The sequence below is a fragment of the Mustela nigripes genome, chromosome 1, assembly GCF_022355385.1.
Source record: "Mustela nigripes isolate SB6536 chromosome 1, MUSNIG.SB6536, whole genome shotgun sequence".
Taxonomy (NCBI): Eukaryota; Metazoa; Chordata; class Mammalia; order Carnivora; family Mustelidae; genus Mustela; species Mustela nigripes.
The window spans coordinates 222,702,046-222,718,619 of record NC_081557.1 but is presented as its reverse complement, the minus strand read 5'-3'; the positions used below and the strand labels follow the sequence as shown (position 1 = coordinate 222,718,619).

The window sequence follows — 16,574 nt, the reverse complement described above, 5'->3', positions numbered from 1 at the left end:
GCTTGTGCTTCCCCATCAGGCATCAAACAGACCTAACTTAAAGACCAGACGGATTTTCCAGGCCAGATGGGGAGCAGCTCTTGTACCTTCACTCAAGCACTCTAGCTAAGCCCAAGCAAGCATGCCTCCAAACCTGCTCTAAAGCAGCTGTTTGGGAAGAAGAGAAAAGTCATTATGCAAATGCAAGCAGTTCCAAAGTAGGCAGTCTTCCGAAGATCATGTCAGGTACATAGTAGAGACACGGGGAGACTGTTCTCAGAGTTCAAGCCCGGTTCCTTCACCACTATGATCCTGGACCACCAGATGATTACCACTAGGGCTCCAGCCATCTGCACATGGTAACATTTCTCACCAATAGAACTGAGAGCCAGGCACTTGTGCCCCATTTAACGTCATCACGGAAACAAGCCTGTGGTATAACTACTGTTACATAATCAAATAATTATATAATAATAAGAAATGGGCTGCAAATGAACGACCTGGCCAATGATTTACAGTCAAGAAGCATTCGTCAGAATAGGAATGAGAGGTTTTAATCCCCAAACTCTCCTGCCTTCTATTACTTTTACAGAGAAATAACCTTACTGCTTAAATTAAAAGACACTGAGATGACAGAGCAAGTCATAATTCTAGATGTCTCATTTATCCTACAACATTTAAATGATTCTATTATATCAAAGGACACTATAAAAGTACTTGAGAGACAAATATTTAATAATAAAATCATAATTATAATCTTTATATCTTTAGTTTTGTCAAAATTCTTCCCATCATCTTTGCCTAAAAATAATTGTTCATTGTACTTTACTTCGCAAGTGGGGTTTAAGTCATCATACAATGTTTTGATATTTAACTTAAAAGATTTCTGGACCTAATTTAACATACCCGCATTCAATGTAAACAAGAGCTCAAGTTTTCACTTTCATTTTTCTTCTGACACTTTCTACAAAAGAACACTGCATGCCCGTTTTTTCAAAAGAGGCCAAAATCATATGATTCCGAGAGAATTAAAAGAGAGAGAGAAAAAAAAAAAAGGCATACAGAGAGATCTGGTCAACTAGCTCAGGATGGAACACCTCCCCCAGGTCTCCAGAGGGGCTGCAGAGGGGTCCATAAACCAGCAAATACCACCTGCCCATTATCTGCCTTAGAAAGGTGCATACCTTTGAAAGTGAAAGAATTTAAGTCCAGTGTGGCACTTTCAGAAAATGGCATCAAAGGTTGGACTATAAATCTTTCTTATTCTCAAGTCACTGGACATTTAAGAGCAAAGATATTGATGGGCTCTTTCTCTCCTGCGCTTCTTCCTTGTAACAGATGTATGATTCATGGATTGTCCTTTAGTGGTCCCCATTTTCATCTTATTACTTTTTCTTTGCTTCTGCTTTCTGACAGCTCTGAAAAACAAGGTGCTAAATTATTTTGTAGAATAAGCATAGTGAATTATGTAATTATGTTGGAATTTAATTAACCAGCTGACCAAATAAGAAAACAGAAGGAAACGAATTTACTGTATCATAAGCATAAATCCTCAGGATCCTAACCATAATAACAAGGAGAAAGACAGAGGCCTGACTAAGCAAAACGCTTGAGTAAAGAAATTTCTTTGAAAGACGGTTACCACAGATTTATTTGCGACAAACCCAGCACAGAGTCAAGGCAGGAAAAGCCCCTGCTGTGCTGAGCTGCACGGTAGCCTCTAGCCAGCGTGGGGCAACCAGGAAACCTAGGACGTGGTGAGAGCAAGTTAAAAGTGTCTAAATGTAAAATGCACACTGGATATTGAAGAAAGAATGCAAAATATCTTGTCAATAGTTTTTATGTTGATTGTTCAAATAACATTTGGGATACATATTACTTAAATTTTAAAAATCATAAAGCCAGTAAGTTAGGAAGGTTTATTTATTTATTTATTTATTTGGGGGGCTACAGTTTTGGTTTTGGTACATCCGTCCTGTTCAGCTGAGCACTTCAATCTCCAAATCCTTGAATGACATTTTTCAGGAAAAGGACCAACACATCTGCCAGTTAGCAGAGGCAGAGAAATGAAATAACACAATGGAAAAATAGACAATGCTTACAGACGCCCATCTTATAAGTTCTACAGCTAATTCTCCTTTCCTCAGTGGGCCTAAAAGTCTTAACAAGTGCCATACAGGATGCCCACACTTTGTGGTCTTTGTCTTCCAGAAAGACTAGCTTCACATCGAACAAGTTCAACTCACGCTGTGAGGACACTAAACCACACCAGAACAAAACAGATACTTAGTTTCTGGTGCTCTCTGCACTGAGTTACAGACTACCTATAGCTGAGAAAGATTACTGGTCTGTTCATTCACTTTCTCCAAGCTAGCAGAATCACGCCATTCATCATATAGTGAACCGAGGAAAGGCTGGGGCTGCCAGCTCCTTCAAACCTGGGAAATCCCCTCAGGTACCTAGCCATATCAATCATTAGATTCCCTTCTCCTAAACCAGAAGTCCTGGGGAAAAGCTTACTCTTGATCTTCCCAGGACCCAAATCTTCAATTCACAAATAGAATAGAATCACTCCATGGAGCAAACTCTGGCCTCACTTTTGGTTCACACAACATACATATTAAGTGCTGGAAATACAAAAATGAGTGGGTATCATCTTTGACTCTAAGGATCTGGGAGACTGAGACAAGCTAGAAGTCGCCTTTCATTATTCTTCCCCCAACTCTTTTTTTGGGGAAGAAACTGAGGCTATGAAATCCTCCACTGAGGAAGTAGCAGAACCAGCTTGATTCTAGAACCTGTGCTCTTAATTACCTTGTACTATATACTCTGCTATAAATTATTCAGATATATAATGTGCTAAGCATATCGTAATCACTAAACAAATATTACCTACTATTAGTAGTACCACATGACTATTCTTCAGAATTTTGCTTGACAACTTCCATTTTTCCATATTTAGATTTTGGATCATAGACTGGAATAACCTATTGGTTCATAAATAAAACAAATACCACAGCCTTCTTTATACTTTTCTGTGTATGTTACATAAATCTCTTTTCCCTCCAGCCATTATTTTAAGAAGCCTAATGTCCTGATAAGTGATTTAGCAAATTTAATGAAGTATAATTTCTTGACGGCATAGTCAGTGAAGCTGTATGTGCCTGTATACAAAATTTACAGACATTTTCTTTGGCTTTTCCACTTATAAGAAGAACTAAACATGAACCAGACCTCACTAGAGGACACAGTAAACAAAAGCAGAAAAAAAAATATTCATTTTAATATGAATAAACAAACTTTCCAGAGAGAAAGTCTTTCAACGCAGTATAAATTGAACTGCTTGAGTATAAATCAATTCATTATTTTGTTTTGCCTTAAAATTGAATTGACCTAGTGTTTGTCCTCTAAATTAAAGGTATTTATGTAATGATAAAACGATTAACCACAAGAGGGAGCCAGCACCATTCCAGTTCAGAAGCAAAGGCAAATTAAAGAAAAACAAGTTAATATAAGACAGCTATGAGATATCTTTTATGCCATATATGCTTAAAAGATGATTAGAATTATTTTTTACTATTGTAAAGAAAAAAAAAACTATTTTGCCTTGTCAATTTCATTAGGAAATTTTTTTGAAAGCAATACCTGAAGATAACTGTTCATAGGAGTTTAGTAGTCTTTTCTGAGAGAAAAAAGTAATACTCTTTAAGACTTTTCAGGTACACCACATCATAAAGGATTTGCTACTTGAATTGAACTTGATAAAATCTAATATTGAAAGATACTAAATGGTTTCCTTCGATGGAAACAGTACAATACCACCAAGCCAACTAGCGCAGGCTACGGAGGACCAACATAGAGCCTATAATACATTACCAAAATGCAAATTCAGTTCCTCTGTATCGTAAAATCACAGACTCAAAGTCTGAGCATGTCACTAACTTGATTTGCAACCAGATTTACCCTGTACATAGTACAACAAACCCAGACCAATAGTTTATTAGGGGGTCTCTATTCTTAAAAGGTTTCTAAGAAAAAATCTTTTAGAAGATTCTTCAATACATTTCTTAATTTAGAAACTTCCATTTCTACTCTGGATTACTTAATAGAAATAACTGTTTAGAGTAAATTTGGTGAAAAGTAATGGAAAAATAAAACAGTAGGCAGAATTCAAATGGCTGGGTCTTAATGGGAAAAACTAATTGCCACTGACCAAAAAAAATGAACAACTGGAAAATAATTCTAATACAACCATAAATAGTTACAATAACATCAGATATTTCAAATATGAAGAATTTTTTTAAATCACAAGTCATAAGATGGCTCAGAAATTTTATGCTGATCCCAATTCTCACATAATGTTAATTTGTCTATCTAGTTTTCATAACAACAAAACAAGAAGACTCAATAACTATCATCCCTTTTAGTTTTTTTTAAGTGTAATCATTCAACTGTGCCCAGTTGAAATAGCAATGGTTTTTTAAAATATGCTGTTATCACTGGTATAACTTTGCTCTGAGTGATAACCAACACCAAATACTGGTGGAGAAAGTGAAAATAAGCATAGGAAAAAAAATGGTAAAAATTAAAATTTTATATACTAAAATAGTTAATGTTTTTTTGAAGTCTGATATAATTCAGAGATAAATTCATTTTCCGATGTGTTCACTGTGGGATTACATACTATATTCCACCTGAAATGCCTTCTCCAGACTCACCTGCTGTCATACGTCTGTATCTGATCTGTCCTGACTTAAATATCATGTCTGTCAATAAAGGCTGGACTCCCTCCCCACAAATTATAATTTCATATGAACCACAGGAGATAAAAAGTTAACCAGTTTCTACCTTATACTTTGGTGATTTTCATGTCTTACCTGTAAAATGTTAAACTCTTTCACTTATCTTTGTGCCCTCCCTCCTCCCATCTATGCAAACAATAAGTAACAGTAAAAACAGGAAATAATTCAGCACTTCTGAATCCTCTATTGCATACTTTTGTGGAGGACTGCTTTACACAAATCACACAAAGAAAATTTTTTTCTAGGCAATAAAAGAATTCAACTTACTTGTTCACTTTCTTAGATGTAGTGATCTTAGGACAAGTACTACGTTTGTGGTCTAATTCACCACAAATAAAGCAGCCATCTTTAGGGCCCCCGCAAGAATGATCTGGAAGAGCACAGTGACTACAAATGCTACAGTGGATCCAGGCTATAAAATAAAAATTGAGTTTTAGAAGAAGTTCATTTAATTTTTCATTTGATCAACCTTTATGATGGGGCAGCATGAACAGTGTTTACTTCAAACATCGTGACCGATCTGTGTAACTGGTTATAATATGGTTAAAGACGCCAAGGTTAAGAGATCAGAATCCCACATAAAGCAACTAACTTCTTTCTGATACATGGCAGCCAGGGCAGCCCTTCTTCAATGAGTCATGAGCAGCAGGCCACTGACACAATGGGGACTGGATGAGTGACACAAAGCCTTATTAAAATGAGCCAAACCAAATGCCACACTGAAGCAGGTTACAAAGTCATGTCTCCCCAGGAAGGAGAGTGTGTGTTTTGGCAACTGCAAAAATTAAAAAGTAAATCAATGTATCTCTATATTAATTTTTTTCTCTTATAAATATAATTAAATAAAAATCCCATTCAGGTAAAGAAAAACTCTAAAATGTTTTCATAGGATCTCAAACACTAAGTCTAAATACTTACAAGGTTTTACACACTTTTTGCAGAGAAAGCAATGGTTCCATTTCCTGCCATCCTACAAAAATAATTTTTAAATTATGTTTAATGTATCATTAAAAAATCAAGTTCCACAATTAAAAATTAAAATGTCTTATTAAAATCTGTGTAAATTATTCATTCCTTATTTCTCACTTTCCTGGGCTTCACAATTAAATACTTTGATTTTAATCTATGCATTTCTCCACTCAACTCAAACACCTCCTTGATGGGCCCCAATTTCCTTAACTGGAAAACTAGGGTATTTATCTACATGAACTTGAAAGTCCACTCCAGTTCAAGCAACCCAAACTGCACAAAGAAGGATTCAATGAAAATTTCAAGAGAATTAATGATTCATAACTTTTACGTGCCTATACAGCATAATCCTTAATGAAATTCGAATTTGAGAACTTTAGATCATCTAAAAAGACAGAGATTACAGGGTAATGTTTGGGTAATGTTAAATCTGTGACCTAAAACTACCTAGAAAAGTATGTAAGACTCTTACATGTCCAGTTTAATGAGAGTTATGAAGTACACACTGATGAATCCCAATAGGTCAAGAGAATACTGCTGACCCCCTAGACACTCCCCCAGGTACCCTTCCCAATCCAGCATTCCTCTGCCCCACCAAGTAACACGTACTCTGATTTCTGTGATGGTCACTTCCTTGCCTTTGTTTATTTTTACCACTTATGTGTGTATCTCTAAATAATAAAATTTTGTTTTCCTCATTTTGAGCTTCATGAAAATAACCTGAGCATAATTTTTTTAAAATAAGGGACACAGATATTATCTCCGCTGACTGAAAATACATGTAATTAGATGTGCTACCACAGTTAAAAACAAGTATAACCAATAACAAAATGATAAAGTTATGCAAAATGTACTTTATGATGGTTATAAAAAATACAGCCTTTCCTTTGGTGAATCATTTGTACATATTAACCAATCTAAACTTCACCTGTTCTTTCTGACTGGATTTAAGGCCACCTAAAGGGCTACCCTACCTCCTTAAGACAATGAGTAGGAGGTATATTCCTGTAGTCCCTCCTGACCTGTAAAAATTAGAGAGTACTTCTCCACTAGGGCTTTGTGTGGTAACTGAGTTAATCCATGGACAGCCCTCAGGGAAGGCCCTGGTACATAAAAAGTGCACAGTGTATGTTCTTACTGTTTCATCAAAATAGGGATGGTATCTTGTGGTTCAGTTCCTTACTTGAAACATCTTAATTTTACCCTCAACTAAGTTCAGCACTCACCTCATGCTTTGAGACACTCCTAATTTTAGTAATCATACAGTACCTCACATAAAGTGAATTTAGGGGCATCTGGGTGGCTCAGTCGGTTAAGTATCTGCCTTTGGCCCAAGTCATGATCCTGGTGTCCTGGGATTGAACCCTGCGTGGTGGGGTGGGGAGTGGGGGGAGTGGGGAAGGCTACTTCTCAGTCTACCTCTGCCCTCCTGTCCCCCCACCTTGTGCTCTCTCTTGCCCCAATAAATAAAATCTTAAAAAAAAAAAAAAAAAAAGTGAACTCAATTAACTGCTAATAACAATGAAGGCATTTATTTTTTTTAAATGCACTTATTTTTTAAAGCCTGTCATACTTTAAAATTAGAAACATTGTATTAAAGTATAATAAATGATATACAATAATAAATAATACAGTAATACAAATTGTAATGTTATTAAAATAGCATTGGAGTCCCTCGGTGGCTCAGTCATTTAAGCGTCTGCGTTTAGCTGGGGTCACGATCCCCAGGTCCTAGGACTGAGCCCTGCGCTTCACTTTGGGCTCCCTGCTCAGCAGGGAGTATCCTTCTGCTTCTCCCTTTTCTCCTCCCCCCAGCTTATGCTCACTCTCTCTCTCTCAAGTAAATAAAATTGAAAAAAAAAAATAACATTAAGCAAATGTAATGAAATGAGTAAGTTAAAATAAATACATACAAATAAGAATGCATTCTAGAGAAACTATACCTTGGAGGTGCAAGAATTACAGTGCTCACAGTGTTGATTCTCTAGGGAAACATACCGTTGACACAAAGGGCAAAATCTAAGGAAGAAAGACTTAAATCAGCTGCATATTTTCAAGAACATTCACAGAGCAGGTAAATGGCACTTGTTACAAAAAATTAAGTGTAATCCAAATTCAATGCAAAATTATAGACCAAATTTAAAGGTAGCGGAAGAACTATATGAGTCACTATTAAAAGCATTTTGAGGTTGGACATATGGAACTTGATTCTCAGTAACTCATGTATTACAAGGCCTCACTAAGATCTTACCTGTACCCTTCCTCGCTAGGAAGGATTATTTTGTTGGGTGGAATATTGGTGAAAATACGCACAGGAGACTGTTTTCGACCTGTCTTCCCATGTTTATAAAGTGCATGATTATCATAATCTACCTAGAAAGTTTAAAAAAATTGAAAAAGAAGATTTACTCAAAGGAATCAACATCTACAAAGATTCTTTAACCAATAAAGAACAAGCTGGTGCCAAGAGAGGAGTTAAACCAAAGTATTTAAGACAAAATTCTTAAAAGCTAAAGTTTACTTCTTAATCGACAGACTCTGAGGGGCCTCGGTGGCGGTGAAATTCCATTATGGAAAAGGTAAACTTTGTTATGATAAATTCATACAGCCTGATCTTAAGAGAACAACTATAATCTTTTATCCAAAAACAACAGACTTGACAAGAAGGTCTATTAAGGAATTACAAATTCAGCTTTTGGTGCTAAAGAATTCCAAACGTGAAGATGTGTGATGACTTGGCTGGAGCTTTTCATTTTTGCGTGTGAAATCGGCTGCTTCTCAGTTTGCAGGTCACCAAGTCCCAGTACAGCCTTACTTCGACCCCCCAGCATTCACCATTTGACCTTTTATGCCCTGGCCAAACACAGGGCTGGGGACCACAGAGCAGCTCTGCCACTCACCTGTTGGTGCCTCGAGGTAAATTTACATAATTCTCACCTAGAAAAGGAGGTTACTGAGCCCTGCCTCAGAGATGCTGGGAAGGGTACATGAGACAATGTGCATAAAATGCCGAGTTCGGGGCCCTGGCATATATATGGTAGAGACAGAAAGATGCAGATGAAGAGAGAAATTCACAACAACGGTTGTGACTATTTCAAACATTTACCTCTCCTCAAGAACCCTACCTCAGCTTTCAGCCTTGGCAGAGCATCTGAAGCTGGAGCTAACAGGCTCAATGTTTATTAGCTTCTTGCTCTCATCTCCTCCAGCCTCTCTGCTATCCATACACGTTCTCACTTTGGATTCAAACCTGCTCAGAATCCACCTAGTCACTAGGTCCATCTTTCTTTAGATCAGTAATTCTCCGAGTGCGGAGTCTGGATCAGCCACATAAGCGTCGCCCCTGAGATCTTGTTAGAAAAGCACATTCTTGCCCCATTGAAGGACCTCCTAAAAGAGAAGCCCCTGGGGGTCAAGCCCCACAATCTGTATTCTTATTTTTTCCTTTTAAAGATTTTATTTATTTATTTGAGAGAGAGAGAGATCACAAGTAGGCAGAGAGTGAGGGGGAAGCAGGCTCCCCGCTGAGCAGAAAGCCCAATGCGGGGCTCGATCCCAGGACCCTGGGATCATGACCTGAGCCGAAGGCAGAGGCTTTAACCCACGGAGCCACCCAGGCACCACCCCCCCAATCTGTATTCTTAACAAGCCCTCCTGGCATACTAAAGTTTGAGCACCATTGTTCTAGATTATCCACAAGAATACTGTGAGATATTTATGAAGTCGGTAAAGGTACAGCCCCACTTTCAAATATGTTAAAATGAACTGTTCAGATTCTAAACAAGAATACACTTAAGAGTTGTTCAAAAGAAATGGCTTGCAAGCTAGCTCTATTTAATAAGCCTGATCTTAAGAGAACAACTATAATCTTTTATCCAAAAACAACAGACTGATCTTAAGGGGAGGGGCCTGGTGTAGTGATTCTCAAGTGTCTTTGCCCCAGGCGGAATTACACTGCAAAATTATAGACCAAATTTAAAGGTAGCGGAAGAACTATATGAGTCACTATTAAAAGCATTTTGAGGTTGGACATATGGAACTTGATTCTCAGTAACTCATGTATTACAAGGCCTCACTAAATTTAAGGACTGGGAGGAGTCAAGATGGCGGAGAAGTACCAAGCTGAGACTGCTTCAGCTAGCCAGAGATCAGCTAGAGAGCTTATCTAAAGATTGCAAACACCTGAAAATCCATCGGCAGATCGAAGAGAAGAAGAACAGCAATTCTGGAAACAGAAAAACAACCACTTTCTGAAAGGTAGGACCGGCGGAGAAGTGAATCCAAAGCGACGGGAAGATAGACCCCGGGGGGAGGGGCCGGCTCCCGGCAAGCAGCGGAGCAACGGTGCACAGAATCAGGACTTTTAAAAGTCTGTTCCGCTGAGGGACATCGCTCCAGAGGCTAAACCGGGGCGAAGCCCATGCGGGGTCAGCGTGGCCTCAGGTCCCGCAGGGTCACAGAAGGATCGGGGGTGTCTGAGTGTCACAGAGCTTGCGGGTATTGGAACGGGAAAGCCGGCTACAGAGACAGAGCCGACAGTAAGCTCGCAGCTCCGTGTTACCTTGAACCGGTCGCAGGCTCGGTGAGCTCGGAGCGCGGCCGGAGGTCAGGCAGACGGGAGTAACTGGGCGCTGTTCTCTGAGCGCGCACTGAGGAGTGGGGCCCTGGGCTCTCGGCTCCTCTGGGCCGGAGACCAGGAGGCCGACATTTGTATTCCCGTCCTCTGGAACTCTACGGAAAGCGCTCAGGGAACAAAAGCTCCTGAAAGCAAACCCGAGTGGATTACTCACCCCGGCCCCGGGTAAGGGCGGTGTAATTCCGCCTGGGGCAAAGACACTTGAGAATCACTACACCAGGCCCCTCCCCCAGAAGATCAACAAGAAATCCAGCCGAGACCAAGTTCACCTACCAAGGAGTGCGGTTTCAATACCAAGGAGAGCAGCAGAATTCCAGAGGAGGAGAAAGCCAAGCACGGAACTCATGGCTTTTTTCCTGTGATTTTTTTTAGTCTTGCAGTTAATTTAATTTTTTCTTTTTCATTTTTTTTTTTTCTCGCCTTCGGGTAAAATTTTTTTTAACTGTTACCTTTTTCTTTTTTAACGATTTTTTACTAGTTTATCTAATATATATATTTTTTCTTTTTTACATTTTTCTTAGGTGTTTTCTTTTTTAAAAAATTCTTTTCTTTTCTTTTTTTTTTCTTTTCTTTTTGTTTTTTTTTTCTTTCTTCCTTTTTGAACCTCTTTTTATCCCCTTTCTCCCCACTCACGATTTTGGATCTCTTCTAATTTGGTTAAAGCATATTTTCCTGGGGTTGTTGCCACCCTTTTAGTATTTTACTTGCCCCTTCATTTACTCTTATCTGGACAAAATGACAAGACGTATAAATTCAACACAAAAAAAAGAACAAGAGGCAGTACCGAAGGCTAGGGACCTAATCAATACAGACATCGGTAATATGTCAGATCTAGAGTTCAGAATGACAATTCTCAAGGTTCTAGCGGGGCTCGAAAAAGGCATGGAAGATATTAGAGAAACCCTCTCGAGAGATATAAAAGCCCTTTCTGGAGAAATAAAAGAACTAAAATCTAACCAAGGTGAAATCAAAAAAGCTATTAATGAGGTGCAATCAAAAATGGAGGCTCTAACTGCTAGGATAAATGAGGCAGAAGAAAGAATTAGTGATATAGAAGACCAAATGACAGAGAATAAAGAAGCTGAGCAAAAGAGGGACAAACAGCTACTGGACCACGAGGGGAGAATTCGAGAGATAAGTGACACCATAAGACGAAACAACATTAGAATAATTGGGATTCCAGAAGAAGAAGAAAGTGAAAGGGGAGCAGAAGGTATACTGGAGAGAATTATTGGGGAGAATTTCCCCAATATGGCAAAGGGAACGAGCATCAAAATTCAGGAGGTTCAGAGAATGCCCCTCAAAATCAATAAGAATAGGCCCACACCCCGTCACCTAATAGTAAAATTTACAAGTCTCAGTGACAAAGAGAAAATCCTGAAAGCAGCCCGGGAAAAGAAGTCTGTAACATACAATGGTAAAAATATTAGATTGGCAGCTGACTTATCCACAGAGACCTGGCAGGCCAGAAAGAGCTGGCATGATATTTTCAGAGCACTAAACGAGAAAAACATGCAGCCAAGAATACTATATCCAGCTAGGCTATCATTGAAAATAGAAGGAGAGATTAAAAGCTTCCAGGACAAACAACAACTGAAAGAATTTGCAAATACCAAACCAGCTCTACAGGAAATATTGAAAGGGGTCCTCTAAGCAAAGAGAGAGCCTACAAGTGGTAGATCAGAAAGGAACAGAGACCATATACAGTAACAGTCACCTTACAGGCAATACAATGGCACTAAATTCATCTCTCTCAATACTTACCCTGAATGTGAATGGGCTAAATGCCCCTGTCAAAAGACACAGGGTATCAGAATGGATAAAAAAACAAAACCCATCTATATGTTGCCTCCAAGAAACACATTTTAAGCCCGAAGACACCTCCAGATTTAAAGTGAGGGGGTGGAAAAGAATTTACCATGCTAATGGACATCAGAAGAAAGCAGGAGTGGCAATCCTTATATCAGATCAATTAGATTTTAAGCCAAAGACTATAATAAGAGATGAGGAAGAACACTATATCATACTCAAAGGGTCTGTCCAACAAGAAGATTTAACAATTTTAAATATCTATGCCCCCAATGTGGGAGCAGCCAACTATATAAACCAATTAATAACAAAATCAAAGAAACACATCAACAATAATACAATAATAGTAGGGGACTTTAACACTCCCCTCACTGAAATGGACAGGTCATCCAAGCAAAAGATAGGCAAGGAAATAAAGGCCTTAAACGACACACTGGACCAGATGGACATCACAGATATATTCAGAACATTTCATCCCAAAGCAACAGAATACACATTCTTCTCTAGTGCACATGGAACATTCTCCAGAATAGATCACATCCTCGGTCCTAAATCAGGACTCAACCGGTATCAAAAGATTGGGATCATTCCCTGCATATTTTCAGACCACAATGCTCTAAAGCTAGAACTCAACCACAAAAGGAAGTTTGGAAAGAACCCAAATACATGGAGACTAAACAGTATCCTTCTAAAGAATGAATGGGTCAACCGGGAAATTAAAGAAGAATTGAAAAAAATCATGGAAACAAATGATAATGAAAATACAACGGTTCAAAATCTGTGGGACACAACAAAGGCAGTCCTGAGAGGAAAATATATAGCGGTACAAGCCTTTCTCAAGAAACAAGAAAGGTCTCAGGTACACAACCTAACCCTACACCTAAAGGAGCTGGAGAAAGAACAAGAAAGAAACCCTAAGCCCAGCAGGAGAAGAGAAATCATAAAGATCAGAGCAGAAATCAATGAAATAGAAACCAAAAAAACAATAGAACAAATCAACGAAACTAGGAGCTGGTTCTTTGAAAGAATTAATAAAATTGATAAACCCCTGGCCCGACTTATCAAAAAGAAAAGAGAAAGGACCCAAATAAATAAAATCATGAATGAAAGAGGAGAGATCACAACTAACACCAAAGAAATACAAACTATTATAAGAACATACTATGAGCAACTCTACGGCAATAAATTTGACAATCTGGAAGAAATGGATGCATTCCTAGAAACATATAAACTACCACAACTGAACCAGGAAGAAATAGAAAGCCTGAACAGACCCATAACCAGTAAGGAGATTGAAACAGTCATTAAAAATCTCCAAACAAACAAAAGCCCAGGGCCAGACGGCTTCCCGGGGGAATTCTACCAAACATTTAAAGAAGAACTAATTCCTATTCTCCTGAAACTGTTCCAAAAAATAGAAATGGAAGGAAAACTTCCAAACTCATTTTATGAAGCCAGCATCACCTTGATCCCAAAACCAGACAAGGATCCCACCAAAAAAGAGAGCTATAGACCGATATCCTTGATGAACACAGATGCAAAAATACTCAACAAAATACTAGCCAATAGGATTCAACAGTACATTAAAAAGATTATTCACCACGACCAAGTGGGATTTATTCCAGGGCTGCAAGGTTGGTTCAACATCCGCAAATCAGTCAATGTGATACAACACATCAATAAAAGTAAGAACAAGAACCATATGATACTCTCAATAGATGCTGAAAAAGCATTTGACAAAGTACAGCATCCCTTCCTGATCAAAACTCTTCAAAGTGTAGGGATAGAGGGCACATACCTCAATATCATCAAAGCCATCTATGAAAAACCCACCGCAAATATCATTCTCAATGGAGAAAAACTGAAAGCTTTTCCGCTAAGGTCAGGAACACGGCAGGGATGTCCATTATCACCACTGCTATTCAACATCGTACTAGAGGTCCTAGCCTCAGCAATCAGACAACAAAAGGAAATTAAAGGCATCCAAATCGGCAAAGAAGAAGTCAAATTATCACTCTTCGCAGATGATATGATACTATATGTGGAAAACCCAAAAGACTCCACTCCAAAACCGCTAGAACTTATACAGGAATTCAGTAAAGTGTCAGGATATAAAATCAATGCACAGAAATCAGTTGCATTTCTCTACACCAACAGCAAGACAGAAGAAAGAGAAATTAAGGAGTCCATCCCATTTACAATTGCATCCAAAACCATAAGATACCTAGGAATAAACCTAACCAAAGAGACACAGAATCTATACTCAGAAAACTATAAAGTACTCATGAAAGAAATTGAGGAAGACACAAAGAAATGGAAAAATGTTCCATGCTCCTGGATTGGAAGAATAAATATTGTGAAAATGTCTATGCTACCTAAAGCAATCTACACATTTAATGCAATTCCTATCAAAGTACCATCCATCTTTTTCAAAGAAATGGAACAAATAATTCTAAAATTTATATGGAACCAGAAAAGACCTCGAATAGCCAAAGGGATATTGAAAAAGAAAGCCAACGTTGGTGGCATCACAATTCCGGACTTCAAGCTCTATTACAAAGCTGTCATCATCAAGACAGCATGGTACTGGCACAAAAACAGACACATAGATCAATGGAACAGAATAGAGAGCCCAGAAATAGACCCTCAAATCTACGGTCAACTAATCTTCGACAAAGCAGGAAAGAATGTCCAATGGAAAAAAGACAGCCTTTTCAATAAATGGTGCTGGGAAAATTGGACAGCCACATGCAGAAAAATGAAATTGGACCATTTCCTTACACCACACACAAAAATAGACTCAAAATGGATGAAGGACCTCAATGTACGAAAGGAATCCATCAAAATCCTTGAGGAGAACACGGGCAGCAACCTCTTCGACCTCAGCCGCAGCAACATCTTCCTAGGAACAACGCAAAAGGCAAGGGAAGCAAGGGAAAAAATGAACTACTGGGATTTCATCAAGATCAAAAGCTTTTGCACAGCAAAGGAAACAGTTCACAAAATCAAAAGACAACTGACAGAATGGGAGAACTATTTGCAAACGACATATCAGATAAAGGACTAGTGTCCAGAATCTATAAAGAACTTAGCAAACTCAACACCCAAAGAACAAATAATCCAATCAAGAAATGGGCAGAGGACATGAACAGACATTTCTGCAAAGAAGACATCCAGATGGCGAACAGACACATGAAAAAGTGCTCCATATCTTCGGCATCAGGGAAATACAAATCAAAACCACAATGAGATATCACCTCACACCAGTCAGAATGGCTAAAATCAACAAGTCAGGAAATGACAGATGCTGGCGAGGATGCGGAGAAAGGGGAACCCTCCTACACTGTTGGTGGGAATGCAAGCTGGTGCAGCCACTCTGGAAAACAGCATGGAGGTTCCTCAAAATGTTGAAAATAGAACTGCCCTATGACCCAGCAATTGCACTACTGGGTATTTACCCTAAAGATACAAATGTAGTGATCCAAAGGGGCACGTGCACCCGAATGTTTATAGCAGCAATGTCCACAATAGCCAAACTATGGAAAGAACCTAGATGTCCATCAACAGATGAATGGATCAAGAAGATGTGGTATATATACACAATGGAATACTATGCAGCCATCAAAAGAAATGAAATCTTGCTATTTGCGACAACATGGATGGAACTAGAGTGTATCATGCTTAGCGAAATAAGTCAAGCAGAGAAAGACAACTATCATATGATCCCCCTGATATGAGGAAGTGGTGATGCAACATGGGGGCTTAAGTGGGTAGGAGAAGAATCAATGAAACAAGATGGGATTGGGAGGGAGACAAACCATAAGTGACTCTTAATCTCACAAAACAAACTGAGGGTTGCCGGGGGGAGGGGGTTTGGGAGAAGGGGTTGGGATTATGGACATTGGGGAGGGCATGTGATTTGGTGAGTGCTGTGAAGTGTGTAAACCTGGTGATTCACAGACCTGTACTCCTGGGGATAAAAATATATGTTTATAAAAAATAAAAAAATTAAAAAAAAAATTTAAGGACTAACTGACAATGGAAAGAGAGGGCTTTAATGAGAAATTCCTAAGCTCTCCGTACGGCCTTGCCCATAGCCACCACATTAGCAGGTGAGCGAGTTCAGGAAGAGAGATCAACAAGTTATAGCAGTGGGGTGGGGGGGAAGTGCCATAGGAGACCCAGCTAGACAGGAGACAGTGTGGGGAAACAAAACAAAACAACAAACCCTGGAGTTCCGGTTAACTGTCAACAGCAAGAGTCCATAGTCTAACTAACTGTGGGCTCATAGCCACCCTGTATGGAAGTACGATATCATAACAAGCAAAGGATGAGGTTAGGTCACATGAAGCGCTACATTCAGTCACTGCATGTGAAGG

At 38.9% G+C, this 16,574-nt stretch overlaps 1 protein-coding gene across 5 annotated transcripts in view; it reads right to left on the bottom strand.

Annotated features, from left to right (window-relative positions):
* Positions 1-693: 693 nt before the first annotated feature.
* Positions 694-16,574, bottom strand: part of ZCCHC4 (zinc finger CCHC-type containing 4) — a 50,308-nt gene continuing 34,427 nt past the window's right edge. For 2 of the 5 annotated variants that reach the window (XM_059381922.1, XM_059381952.1), the window contains 5 exons: positions 8,002-8,123; positions 7,694-7,769; positions 5,700-5,751; positions 5,049-5,193; positions 694-1,412 (listed from right to left, as the gene is read on the bottom strand). In XM_059381922.1, coding sequence (XP_059237905.1) covers positions 1,262-1,412; positions 5,049-5,193; positions 5,700-5,751; positions 7,694-7,769; positions 8,002-8,123 — 546 coding nt within the window. In that variant the 3' untranslated portion in view covers positions 694-1,261. Of the gene's footprint in view, positions 1,413-1,803; positions 2,022-5,048; positions 5,194-5,699; positions 5,752-7,693; positions 7,770-8,001; positions 8,124-16,574 lie in introns of those variants that run through there. The other 3 variants (XM_059381932.1, XM_059381962.1, XM_059381942.1) reach the window with 2 other exon arrangements.